The sequence below is a fragment of the Ascaphus truei genome, chromosome 8 (genome assembly GCF_040206685.1).
Source record: "Ascaphus truei isolate aAscTru1 chromosome 8, aAscTru1.hap1, whole genome shotgun sequence".
Taxonomy (NCBI): domain Eukaryota; kingdom Metazoa; phylum Chordata; class Amphibia; order Anura; family Ascaphidae; genus Ascaphus; species Ascaphus truei.
The window spans coordinates 25251460-25266201 of NC_134490.1; the positions used below are offsets into that span (position 1 = coordinate 25251460).

General features: G+C 41.2%; 1 protein-coding gene across 1 annotated transcript in view; it reads left to right on the plus strand.

The window, feature by feature from the left end:
• The first annotated feature begins 392 nt into the window (after positions 1 to 392).
• TMEM59L (transmembrane protein 59 like) overlaps positions 393 to 14742 on the plus strand; it is a 48336-nt gene continuing 33986 nt past the window's right edge. Inside the window, exon 1 of the mRNA XM_075610857.1 lies at positions 393 to 660. Within this exon, the coding sequence (XP_075466972.1) occupies positions 475 to 660 (186 nt within the window). The 5' untranslated portion in view covers positions 393 to 474. The remainder of the gene's footprint in view (positions 661 to 14742) is intronic.

A 14742-nucleotide genomic window follows, 5' to 3' on the forward strand; every position in this document is an offset into this window, starting at 1 on the left:
ACCAAAATTAATATTTTATGGAAAATAGCTGTTTTTTTTAAATTTATTAATGAAGTCTCCACTGAAGTCTGGGATACCAATGAAAAAACAGTGAGACTGATTCCAAATCTGTGAAATTCACAGAAAATCAGAGAGAAGACTATATATGTCAACTTCCAGGGACCAAAATAACTGGGAATTTAGGGTTATTGATGAAAAGAATGAACTTTAAAGGAAATATACAGACTATAAAGAGTGGTACTCCATAGAAGTCTTTGGGAGTGATGCTAAAATGACTTGAGACAGTTCTGCAGAAGGTACAGCCCTCTGCATCAAGCACACAGCAATGCAAATACTGTCTATGCCAGCAGCATTCAACTGTGTATAGCACACCCCTCCTTCTCTCTCCCACAGTCCTTTGCACCGAGCATATGACGTCAGAGCAGTGCTACCACTGCACACCTCTGCTGTCTCTGACTGTGCTTCTGCACCTGGATGTATATAAACCCCAGCATGATGGGAGCCCCTGAGCACTGGAACTGCCACCTCAGCCTCCTTCTCTCCCTAATATTGATAGTATGTGCAGTGTCTGCAGCTGATCCCTTGGACACCCAGCTGGGGGACATCAACTCCTGCAAGAAGCAATGTCAGCTCATCTTCAAGCACAAGAGCTCAGCTGAAGTAAGTGCCCTTTGGCTTGTGTGCAACCCTACAATACTGCATCCCTCTGTCCATAGTGGGATGGTGGGTATCTTATAGGAATTGCACATCCGTGCCATTAGATATGCAGCATGAACTGCTTCTGTTTGCACTGGGAGAGGGACCAAAACAGGCATCCATGTTTAAAGGGCTCCCTGTAACCAGCTGAAATTCACAAGCTGCTGGATCCTACACTTTCACACCATTAGTGCTGCAAAATGTTCTATTCTATTGATCTAGATCAGCTAATAATTTACCCTTTAATGTCCAGCAGCGATGATGTTATGTAATCTTACAAAGCAGTGGCTACTGGCTAGTTAATTGATTTTTCATTAGCACTCAAGATTGCATGTCACACATAAAAAATAAATATCAATGCAAAATAATTTCATTAAAATGTGATGCATTTGAGTTTAACATGTTAAAATACATAGCAAATTGCATTTATTTTTTAATATGTTGTATAATTAATATGAACACATCATTGTTTCTAACTATACCTGTACAGGCTGAATACGCTGAAAATGGATATTTATTATCAGCTCTCATAGGTAAATCCAAAGGCTGGCTTTATTTTTCTGGTTATCCCCTCTTGCTTTTCCTCCGCCACCTGATCAATGGATGTGGATTCCCAGTGGGAAACCTTTTGACAGCATTAGATCACTAGAGAAAAAAACGTGCACACGATTTTTTTCTTTTCTTTTTAGCAATGTACAATATGAATGAAATAAAAGTGTATATATTTTACATTGAACTGGATGTATCAATGCTGTACAATTTATCACATTCTGTTATATGCTGCTAGAAGACTTAAATCAGTAGGGAAGATAAAAGAAGCACTGAATGTATTGCAGAATAAATTATTAGTACGGTATAATTATATATTACAAAATTATACATAACGAAACATTAGATCTATATTAATAATACACTCACGTGTGAACAACCATTTCTTGTGTGTAATATATATGTATTCCTGACAGCAATGTGGTGACATGTGGTTTTGAACCAGAGCAGTGTAAAATCAGCAAGTGTGTTATTTGCATAATGGGAAATTAGCTTGCATGTTTCTGCACGGTTTTCATAATGTGAGCAGGTGTGTTTGCTAGTCAATGAATCTGTTTTCATTGCCTGTCTCCCTGGATTATAATATGTTGCACTTGTAGGCCAAGAATAATATAGTATTCAATATACAGCACTCTGTGTGTGGCTGTTTTATTAGTCTCTTGTCTGCAAAAAAAAAATCCCCTCAACACCAGATTTATCAAAGGAAAAATCTAATCTAATTGTAGTTTTTCTTTGATTCATTTGGCTGCTGGTTTCTACGCCTGCTTTGCACCTGGGAGGCCATGATGAATAACCTGTTATGTTCTTATCTTAAGGCAAAATACTCTTCATAGAAAATGTTGACGTAAATACATGTTTATTAATTGTTTTGTTTTTTTTATTCAGAAAATAAACGTTTTTTTTACGAAGAACGCAGATTGTTATATAAATGTAATGAAGATGTTTTATTTGTGAGTGCTTTAATGTCTGATAATAACGCTTCTATTTGAATAACAGAATATACTGGGGGGGGTTTCAATTTAAAGCAGCAGTTTGCGCCGTTCGCTATTTTCTTGCATTTGTTTTTACATTAAGCAATGTATTCTTGCCTTTTCCAACACTGTTTTTATCTTTATGCTTCGTTCAAGAGATATAAGCAGTTGAAATCTTATTTTATAAAATGTTTTACTAGGAAATAATACATTGAGCGTTACCTCTCGTTTTCAAGTATGTCCGGGAGGTTAAAATGGAGCTCTCCCAGAGCTCATTGCAGTCTAAAGTTACCATAGTGTATCATGATAACCTCAGATGCTAGTGCAGGGGTCTCCAACCTTTTCTGTAATGAGATCTACTTGTGATCAATGAAAATTTTCCCAAGCTACTAAAACATACAGTATATTGAAAATATCCCCCCCACACACACACAATACCCCACCACCACACATAAACACACACAATACTCGCACAATACACACCACAGACTTACCTCAGGAGGGAGGCCTCCAGTTCCGTACGTGAAATGTGAAAATTGAGCCCGGGCGGGCCAAACTTCTGGCACGAGAGAGGCCCGGCACAACTAGAGGCCCGGCAGCCAGATGCAGAAGTTGGGCCTGACCTCTAGCCGGGTCAAACTTCCAGCGCCGGCCGGGCCCCCCACAGCCACCGGAGCCACGGCGGCACTGCTTAGGGGCGAGCTACCAGTCACTCGCGATCGACATGTTGGAGACCCCTGCGCTAGAGATTAAGAAAATCATAATTTTAAAACCAGCAAAAATTCTATAGAACTTTTAGTACCAAAAGTTCTAAGGAAACGGTCCAAATTGGAAAAATTTTACTATTTTGCTGTTTTTAAAGTGGCGAAAAAGTAGCCCACAATATTAAAGAAAAGTTTTTTGTTTTTTTTTAATTGCAGAAGCGAAAGTTCGTGCAATGTCCATTGACTTTTTTTTTTAGACTTGAGCAAAGTTGTTGTGAACTTGTGGATCAAAGCAAACTTTTTCGGCAAAACAAAATGAGTGAATGCATTTGGTGAAACGATCGTCGGGTGTCCACGTGTGATGTCGAACGCCTGTGCTTAATCGCCTGTAACACAATGTTATAGCGGGTGCGTGCTGGGAAAATCTGTGCTGATGCTGTGATATGGGAGGACATGTGCACTGCCGGTTGAAGGCTCCGGAAACGATAAGTCGTGAGAATCGCTCTTATGTTACCTTTTGGATTCTTGTTTCCCTTATTTTAGACATTTATCACTGTGACTGTCTTTTCCTATTACACAGCACGTTACTTTGACGTGTCTCTATATGTGTAACACTGTTTTATTCTGTTTTTTTTTTTTTTTTTAGATGCTGTCTTCTTGTATGGATTAATAAATATATTGTGATTTATCAGAACCTGTTATGTGCCACTTTTTTGAAGATTTCTACCTCTTAGCTTTGGGAGGTTTTTCGTGTGTGTGTGTGTGTGTGTGTGTGTGTGTGTGTGTGTGTGTGTGTGTGTGTGTGTGTACATGTACATTAGCTGTAACCGGTGTAACATTAGTAAGTCTTAAAGCTGCAGTTCCAGCAATATCCTACGTGTGTATTTTTTGTTGTTGTTTTTTTTAATCAGTTCTGTACTATTAGAAAATAGTTGTAGCATTTAAAAAAAAAATGTAAAAACATTTTTCATGTATTCTAATGTAACAAGCATTTTTGTTTCTATAGCAACCATTTTCAAAGTCACATCCCCTTCCTCTTCTGAGATAGGCTCTGGCACACCCCTTCTGCCCTCTCTCTAGCAGTGCACCAATTGTATCTAGTGCCTGCCTGGTCATATGATGTTCCACACAGAATATTGCATCTTGGGTCCTCTTCTGCTGCACTGACAGGGATTTAGTGAACCTCCAAGCCGAATCTTTGCCGATCGATCACAGGAGAACGGATCGATCAGCAACTTAGCTAATCATTTGTCAGTGTGCAGATTGTATTGATGCACATAATGAGTGGAGATATTTATTTTTTATGGCAGATTGAACTGCCGCTGACCGCACTCATGCTTTAGAGCGGTGACGTCACCAACTCTCCAAGCATCAGCAATCGGCTGTCCTGCAAGAATTTTAGCGCAGGAGTGGGGGGCGTGGCTATTAAGGGAGGGGGCGTGGCATTGGCTGGATCAAGGCTCTCTCTCTCTCCTGTCCGGGGGCGTGTCGGGGGGCGGGCCAGTGACATCATTGGGCGAACCGCTCACGTGACCAGCCCTGCGCTCCCGTGAGCGCCGAAACGAAAAAAAATTAAGAGCTACGCCTGCGGAAACGTGTGCGAGCCCCTGCTAAAGCCGCTCTCATTGCGGCTGCAGGGGCTCACTGACAAGCGTCAGCGCGCCGCAGCACGGGTCACCGGATAAGCGCTGACCATGGACTCAGCCTTACTCCTCCATCATGCCCTGTTCCTCTTTGCACTCTCCTCCCCTCTCTTTGCCCTCCCTGCCTTACTGTGTCTGCTCCTCTCTGTGCACACTACACTCCCTATTCATCTACTCCCTACTCCTTACTCCTTACTCATCTGTCTCCTCCTCTCCTTCAGACAAATAAAAAAGAAAAATAAAGTGCGCCAAATATAGATGTAACTGTAAATAGTGGCTGAAAATAATATATGATAGATACAAAAAACAAACAACAAAAAACATGTGACATGAACCAGTCCGGAGCGTATAGGGTCTTGCTGAATGAGTTAAATAAATGTGTAAGAGTACCACAACCCAATTAATACCGCAGCTTCTTGAAACAGGGAACCCCAGTCCCTGATGAAAACGTGACAGCAGAAAGAAAAAAGTTAGAAGCGCAGTCAAAAAGGGGTAGTGGTCAAACTAAACACCTTTAATATAAATCGTGTCCTTAGGATCAACTTCCAGGACAACAGGAAAAATACAATATAAAAATCAAAAACAATGTTTGAAATAAATGCTGTGCAAATGGAACTGCTATGCAATTGCACTCAATGGGTCTCCAAGGGGTTAAAAGCGGGAGGTTCCCGGTGGAAAGTCAGAGTCCTGAAAGCCGTGCGCTGCCCGGGCAACTGTCGGTATAGAGGGGTACCCCAGGGCTGAGCCAATACTCAATGGGCTCACCCTGTATCCACTGTTGGTCCATGGGGGTCCGATGGCTCTCTCCAATCCCGCAGCTTGCTCCGGTCACGCTGAACAGGTAGACGATACTGCACAGCCCTCCGGGTGTCCGGGTCTGATGTCACTTCCGGCTATGACACACAGACCCTTCCCGGTTGTCTCTGGGCTGTGTCCGTCAACTCCGATCCTCCTCCACAATAGTAATAGCCGATGAACAGGCAAACAAGCCTGAAGCAGGTGCTGCTGCCTGGAGCCCAATTCGTGATGTTGCTGCACTGAATGGAAGCAAAACCCTATGCTCCTCCTCCTACGCGTTTCACCATTAGATGGCTTCGTCAGGGATATCACAGCACCAGTCCAATGATAATTTATAGCCTTGCTAATTGCACTATTGGTCCATGGGGGTCCGATGGCTCTCTCCAATCCCGCAGCTTGCTCCGGTCACGCTGAACAGGTAGACGATACCGCACAGCCCTCCGGGTGTCCGGGTCTGATGTCACTTCCGGCTATGACACACAGACCCTTCACGGTTGTCTCTGGGCTGTGTCCGTCAACTCCGATCCTCCTCCACAATAGTAATAGCCGATGAACAGGCAAACAAGCCTGAAGCAGGTGCTGCTGCCTGGAGCCCAATTCGTGATGTTGCTGCACTGAATGGAAGCAAAACCCTATGCTCCTCCTCCTACGCGTTTCACCATTAGATGGCTTCGTCAGGGATATCACAGCACCAGTCCAATGATAATTTATAGCCTTGCTAATTGCAAATGATCAAATTGATCCTCATTAAACTATGACAATGATTGAATGATACTAATGTCTCAATGGACTAGTGCTAGTGATATGAATGACTGGTACATGTCACAAAAACAGAAAATACACAATTGAACAAAATTGATTACAAATAATTTGATTGAAAATAATATATTAATGTATCTGATTATAATAAAAATTAATAAAAAGTTTACTAGACAGTTAAAAACACATATTGTACAATGTATACACATACAAACACCATAATCACATAATATAAAAACAAGTGGAATGAATGTGTATGTTAATAGAACAATCATAAAATAGTTAAAAAAATCTTTAAAAAATCTAAACATAGTTAAAACACTCATTAATTAAAAAGATATAATATGAAAACAAATAATGACTAATGGAAAGCTAAAATATCCAACTCCTCATTTAAACCCACTGGACTCATTGTTTGTAATTTGAAGATCCAGTACTGTAGGTCTCCTGTTTTCTAAGCTGTAATAGTCTATCACCCCTCATGGTTGTTTTACTAATATGTTCGATACCCACAATGGATAGTCCCTCTATATTCCTATTGTGGGTTGTTAAAAAGTGTCTCCCCCATGGCTAAGGAAACCTTTCAAAATGTTTCTTCTATGTTCAGTAAAACGTTCCTTTAAACTTCTCTTTGTGCGACCTATAGTTGCCCGGGCAGCGCACGGCTTTCAGGACTCTGACTTTCCACCGGGATTCTTCTGCTTTTAACCCCTTGGAGACCCATTGAGTGCAATTGCATAGCAGTTCCATTTGCACAGCATTTATTTCAAACATTGTTTTTGATTTTTATATTGTATTTTTCCTGTTGTCCTGGAAGTTGATCCTAAGGACACGATTTATATTAAAGGTGTTTAGTTTGACCACTACCCCTTTTTCACTGCGCTTCTAACTTTTTTCTTTCTGCTGTCATGTCCTCCTCTCCTTGCTTTCTCTGTCTTTCCTCCCTCATGTACACACTGCTCTCAGCTTTCTCTCTCTGTCTCCCCTCCCTTGTTCCTCTCCTTGAGGAAGCATTCAGGTTGCTGCTTAGCAACCCTGTAACAGCGGAACCTTTGTCCTGAAACGTGTGTGTGTGCGTGTGTGTGTGCGTGTGTGTGTGTGTGTACCCCTGAGGACCAAAACGTCGGGTATGGATGTGATCTGTGTTTTAATAAAGTAATATTTTATCATTTTTTCTTTAATCTTCTTGTGCTGGTACAGAATTCATTTCAGTTTTGAATGTTAAACGTGTATGTGATCTATATTATATTAATAATATATAATATAAAAATAAACATTTTTTTTCCTCTGCCGCACACGAAATAAAAGATTCTCGGACCTTCAATATCTGTGTAGCATATTTATTGCAGAGAACTCTAATCGCACAACGTTTCAGGGAGTTTAACCCCTTCGTTAGGTTCACAAAAAGTATGATGGAATATACAGTATAATAGAGTGTGTGTGTGTGTGTCAGTGGCGTAGCTAAAGACTGGGGCCCCGCTCCCCCCCTGTCGCCGGCCTATCTGTCTCCCTTCAGATAGAGACAGGCTTGGGAGGGTAGGAGGAGAGCGGAGGATGCCGGCTCCGGAGTGCGGAGCTGATCACGGAACAGCTGTAGGGAGGGGGAGGTGTTCCTGCTTAAATACTTCCAGCCAGCAGGTGGCGCTGCAGAGCACTCCATAGCTGCTCCTCTCTACATCTCCCGGTTCCGTTTGTGTGTGTGTGTGTGTGTTTGTAATGCATTATGTGCATGTATATGTTGTATATTTAGTGGGGGTTTTATATGTTGAATATAAATATGTATGTGTATATGGTGTGTGTGTGTGTGTTACACTAATGTTGCATGTTTGGGGTGTGTGTGTGTGTGTGTGTGTGTGTGTGTGTGTGTGTGTGTATATGGAAGGAGAGATAGGAGGGGGGAGAGGAGATGATGGGGAGAGATGATGAGGGGGAGAGAGCAGGGGAGCACAATCTTTTTCTCCTGCACCCCCTCCCCCTTTGCTGGCTCTCTTCCTCTCCACGCCCCCCACCCCACCCCACCTTGGGTCCAGCGGCATGACATCACGTTGCCATGCGACACGTCTCCAGAAGCCATCTGACCCAAGGTAAGTGAAGTTTACAGATGCCTTCGCCGCTTCCCTGGCATTAAAGTGCAAAGGGGCCTCTGTAAACCCTGCGCCCCCTGTAGATAATCTCACGTGCCCCCCAGTTTGCGCACCTCTGCGATAGAGTATCTTGGAGAGGATGGGAGGGAGAAAAAATTCTAGTCAGTATTAATGGGGCCCTGATATTTATTTGTGCCCGCGAATGTCTGTCTACGCCACTGGTGTGTGTGTGTGTGTATTATCGTAAGCTCTTTGAGCTAGGGATTTCCTATTCTGTTTATTTCCCATGATTGATGCTCTTCTGTTGAACCTGCATAAGTAGTTCTCTATTTTTTTTTTATTTCTCATGCTTCTACTATAAAACAGGGAATAGTTTTATGATATTCATGGGCAAAATAATAAAAAATGAAATTAATGTAATTGATCATTCATCCTTACGCGGAAAGTTTTCCTTATTTTACATTTTTATTTTTGACCTCTAATTCTTATCTGTTCTGATACTGATTGTTCTGCAGTTATTCGTGGAGGAATTATAATAACTTTACAATGAAAGGCAGTGGGAAAACATTTGCTGACCATGAAAACAATAAAAGCGAAAATAGTGATTTAAAAAATACAGATTCAGTTATACCGGAGGCACCAAGCCCCTAATCTTTTAAATACATCACTGCCATTAGTGGTGTGTGTGTGATTGAGTGATTGAAGTATATAGAGATGCGTGTTTGTATATTTATGAAATATATGGAGATGTATGTACAGCACCATACATGTTTTAAGTTATGGTGGGTGAAAAAGGCAACAAGAAACCCCCACCGTATTGCATATAGCAAATAAAAAGATCACTTGTGAGCACAATCACATGTCTTAGACAGGTCTACAACCCTGCCTCTCACCATTATCTACTTAATGTGTACACAACTTAAAATGTGTACAGTATGTTAAATCCTACTGCCTTGAAAATTGCAAAGCCAGTACAACCAACTGATGAGACCCATTAAGGTTGAAACATGTCTGTGAGTGGTTTCTCTGGCTTTGCATCTGATTCCCATGCTGTGCTTAAAAGCTGTGTTAACAGCGAGCATTAACTTATAAGGGTTCCATGTAAAAATGGATTTCAGGCAAAAGGTGAGACGGTATGCTCATTTGCATGTCATTTCCCATAATCCCTTGCTACAGTGGAAGCACTATATGCTAAGTGATATTGGTAAAAGGAAGGGTTGCAGACCTGTCTAAGACATGTGAATGTGCTCACAAGTGATCTTTTTAAACACACACACACACACACACTTATTTGCAGAATTATTCATCCACCTGCACATTTTTCACATTTTGTTGGCACATGATTGTACTTCATGATGCTTTCAAATTAGACTTCACATGTAGAATCTACAAAAAAAGATTAGATACAGATAGTGCTTAAAGAAGTAAGATTTACGGAGAATAACAGATTCATCTCAGTTGCATAAATATTCAACCCATATGCTTCTGCAGCTATAAATGAGCTCAGATGCAAATGAATTGTTGGAAAGCTCACAAAAATGAGTGAAACGGTTTCAGCGTGTGTATAATCAAAGTGGTTTAACTGGTAGATCATTTCCCTCAGGTATATAATGACTTTCAAGCTGCAACTCGCATACTGATCCAACGAAGCAATCTTGAAGACCTAGGAACTTTCCAAACAAGTCGGATAGAGAAGCACTAAGTAGGAGAAGAGGGCAAGAACATTTTCAAACGTGCTGATTATCCCTCTCGGCACAGTGAAATTCATCATTAAGAAGTGGAAGATGTATCATAATACCCAGACACTACCCAGATCAGGTCGCCCTCCCAAACTGAACAGTCGGGCAAGCAGGAAACTGGTTCGGATGTCACTCTAAAAGCCAGCAATGACCTTGAGAGATCTGCAAAGTTCAGTGTCTGAGATGGGAGTCCGTGTTCACCCATCGACAATAAGCCGGTCTCTACACAAAGCTAACCTGTATGGACGGGAGGTAAGAAATAAGCCATTACTCCAGAAGGCTCCTCTTAAATCACGTATGGAGTTTGCGAAAAAGCATATAGATGATACTGCAGACGTGTAGAAAAAGGTTTTGTGGTCAGAAGAGACAAAAATTTAACTTTTTGGTCTAAATTCCAAGCGTTCCATCGGGTGCAAGCCCAACACTGCACATCACCTCCAGTAAACATTATCCCAACTGTCAAGCACGGTGGTGGCAACATCATGTTACGGAGATGCTCTTCAGCTTATCTGGATAGAGGGGAGAATGCATGGTGCAAAATACAGGCGAATCCTTGAGGAAAACCTGTTTGAGTTCAGCCAAGACTTTGAAACTGGGGAGGAACTTCACATTTCAGCAGGACAAAGACCCGAAGCACAAGGTCAAAGCCACTCTGGAGTAATTGAACAAGAAGAGAATTAATGTTCTTGAGTGGCCCAATCAAAGTCCTGACTTGAACACAATCGAACATTTATGGCGAGACTTGAAGATTGCAGTCCGTCAACGATCCCCAACAAACCTATCAGAACTGGATCAAATCTCCCGTGAAGAATGAGCAAACATTTCACCATCCTACCGTACAAGGCTAGAAGATAAGTGTTGAGTTTAACCACTACACCTTGGTAGCTTAGAATAAAAAAAAGTTTGTTTGAAAAATTGTTCATACATTATATGAAATTCAACAAAATGTGACATTAACGGTAGAGGGTGAATACGTCTGAAAACCACTGTATGTACAGTATATCTATCTGCATCTGTTCACGCTTGTTTGTTCTCATTTGGTATGTCATTCTGTTTGGGCCATTTATATCAATCTGTTCCTGCACTGTACCGCACTACAGAATATGTTGGCGCTTTATAAATAAACGATAATATATAATGCAGATTTTTCTTTCTTTAAAAAAAAAAAATCTGGCATAGTACTACCCCCCTCCTCTCCCCCACACACACACAATTGGAGAATCTTATGATTGACATTGCATACACAACTCTCACACATTTTAAATATGCTAAATATCCTTATGACTGACATACTATACTGTGTTTTCTGACAGTACATTTACTAGCAGTAGCTCCTTGGTAAATAACGCAACCCAATTCTGAAAGTTGAATTTAAAGCCGCAAAAAGTTTTTTCATTACATGATTAAAATTAATCATGTTCACTTAATTAATCATCAATTAAGTTAATTTCAGCTCCAGGGACCCCCTGCTTCCAGAGATCCTTACATCCACAGCGGTGCTGGTATCTCTGTGGAGTTTAAATATCCAGGTCACGCAAGCCAATAGGAAGCCGCAAGGGATGATGTCACAGCTTCTTATTGTCCCGCGTGACACGGGACATTTCAGCCGCGTTTCGTCAGGCACACAAGTTCCCTGGCTGCAGATACAGGCACCCACTATGGAGGTAAGTATGTCTGGAAGCAGGGGGTCCCTGGAGCTGAAATGTAGTTCAGCTCCAGAGACCCCCTGCTACAATCCTGTAATTACAAAAAATTGTGCAGTGCTACAGGTTGCCCCCACTTTAATAGAGATATTGCATATTTATTGCAAAGCATCATTTACAGGTTGTGCTGCGTAGTAAAAGGCCAGCCTAAGATGTCTACATTAATATTGCATGTGTGATTTTTATATATACGGCAGCTTTTCAGATGCTGGTGTCACAGTCCTCTAAGAATCCAATATAAGGACCAGTATGGTTACTGAAATACCCCACGTTACATTCCTTTATCCGTCATGTCTGCATAGCTGATCATTACTCTTGATTAGTGTGGTTGCAGAGAAATCCATACTGAAGCTATCCCGTTCGCCACTTAATGATGTGACTCACTTTATATATTAGCATGCAATGCTTACAGCAGCACGTTTAGGATATAGCTGCGGGGCTTAATGTTCCAACACTCCCAGGTGCATAATACCATATATTCTAAATTATTTGGTGTCTCCGTATTAAGAAAAGACATTCAAATAATTTTAAAAGAAGCAGATAAACTTCTAAAAATGAAGAACTCCTAAACATATTTATATATATATTTTTTTTTACAGTGTGATTATATATGTATATATATTTGTTAATATGCATGTAACACTGGTGCAAAAAAAACAAAAACATATACTTATTATTTCTGGTATGGAAAATATGGCGCAATACACTCTCAGTGATGTCATAGCCCTCCCTAAAAATACTAAACCATGTAAGTATGATAAAAGTTATATACCGGTAGTAAACGTATAAGAGCGTCTCAAAGTTGGAGCTTCGTTTTGAAGACAATTGTCTGGATATACACAGTATTATTTAAAGTACAAATTAATCTGTCCTTAATGCCATACTTCCTAGTACTATATGGATGTGTAAAAGTGTTTTCTTTAATGAGGCAAATGCAGTTAAAGCAGCCCAAGCATCAAAAGACGCCTGGCTTCGGCAACAAAAAGTGTGTCCTCGATGTGGAATACTTGTCTATAGGGTCAGTAACTACACACATGTTTCTCCCCATCCTATATCCAAACATAGGTTCATTCTGGAACACGGAGGGAAGGCGATTGTCGGGTAAAAGGATGTTGATGTGTGTGATAGTAGGAGAGGCTGAGGTTAATTTGTTAGCGATGAGAAGTCTCTTGCCAGTAGCCTTATACTTGGTGCTCGGCCGAATAATTAATTTGATCCTGTTGACGTTCTTCACTTTTATAATACATTTCTCAATGCCACAAGTGGTGTCGCCTGTTTGGGCTTTTGATCTTTTTGCGGGGGTTGTAGTGTTTACTGCAGCGGTTTCCAACATTTTGCTTTAAGAGGACTGGTGGGGGAAAACCAAACAAGACTTGGAGGTGCAGTTAATACTACAAAGGGCTGATATTTTAGGCATGCTGCCGTATATATAAATAAACAAAATTACAATTGAATAAATGCAGTTTTACATTCACTCTCTCCCCCTCCCTCTCACTTCCCGTCTAACTCAATCCCCTCTACTCACACTCAATCCCTCCGCCCCCACCCCACACACACCCCACACACACACACAATCAGTGGGAAGTTGCAGAGCTCAGCTGAGCGTGCGGGTTGAAGTCGCCAACAGGGAGAAGCAGGCGGGGGGCGGAGGAATTGGCCCGGGAGGGAAGAGAGTGAGCGTGGGTGGGTGGCCTCACCCTTTGGAGACCACAGGTTTACTACACCCACTGTAACACTTTCTTTATTTCGGTCACTTTTTGGAACCGCTGGTGATCTGAGATCAATAGGTATCCTGTTGCTTGATAAACATTATCCTTTTTGTGTAGGTTTACTGGCCATCCAGTTCTTTTACCCAGGCTTTGCAAAGAAGCATTACAGACATCCATTCTTTTTCTTTTTTTTAATAGATCAGTTCTGTAGTATTACATAATACTTACTGCATTAAAAAAAAAAAAAAAAACTCTTAATGATCTTTTTAATGTACTGAGCATCCTTTCCTTTGGTTGCTATAGCAGGCTCTGGCACACCTCTTTTTGAGCTTTGCTGTGACAATTTGTTGCCAAAATCTTTCACTAACAGATCTCTTCCCAGCAGGAGACTGGCTGAGTTGAAAGCTGTAACAATACACAATGTTACCCTTTGTAATATACGGTTATATTGTAATTGTTGTGTTCCACTGACTGAAGTATATATTTAAAGGCGGCCATTAGGTGAGCCCAGGGACCAGGATATTCGCTGATCAATCGGCAGCTTAAGTAATTCGTTTTCATTAAAAGTACTCATGCTGCATATCGTCGTTGTAGCGGTAAAACTCATTAAGTATATTTGTGGCAAAAACTCACCAGATGCATTTCCTGACTTGAAATTTCGTGTATTTCTACTGAAAAACTCTTTAAGTGCCTATTTAGTCATAGTTCAGAGTTACCAAAACCTAAAGCCCATTAAGTATGATTTTGAAATAATGTCCAAAAGAACATTTGATCACCTTTTCCTCAGGACTCAAAGAATGTAAATTAATGACTTTTACCGCTACAACGACAATATATTAAACCTCCCCCTTATTCCCCCCGTCAGATGTGATCTCCGGGGTGGAATATCCCCTTTGGATACATTTATCCCCCATGATGAGCTGTTGAAGAGGAATATCTTTATCATTGACTATATGGGCCACTCTAATGAACTGTGAGGTTACCGTAAGGTAGTACTTTCTTCAGTTTGGTGGGTGGAAGCTACTAGCATGCAATAAGGAGGTCCTAGCAATCGGCTTCGTAAAGAGGATGGTATCAAATCTGCCATCAATCCTAGGGATTTGCGCAAGAAGTTACTGTACTGTCACCTCACTGTAGGTTGCTGTAAATTTAATAGTTGTTTGGAGAGCATTCAAATGGTCAATGGATAACTAAGTCTTCCCGTCTGCCAGTCCATAAATAAAACCAATCATCATTGTACTGCATGTACTGCTGCGACACACTTTATTCGAGCAAATACCCAGTATGTACCTGGCAGATACCTGGAATGCGCCGCTCCTCACCTCTGACAAGCCCCGTTGCATTTGCCTTCCCAGCCTGGGTTCATGCCTGGCTGATGGGCGGCTGA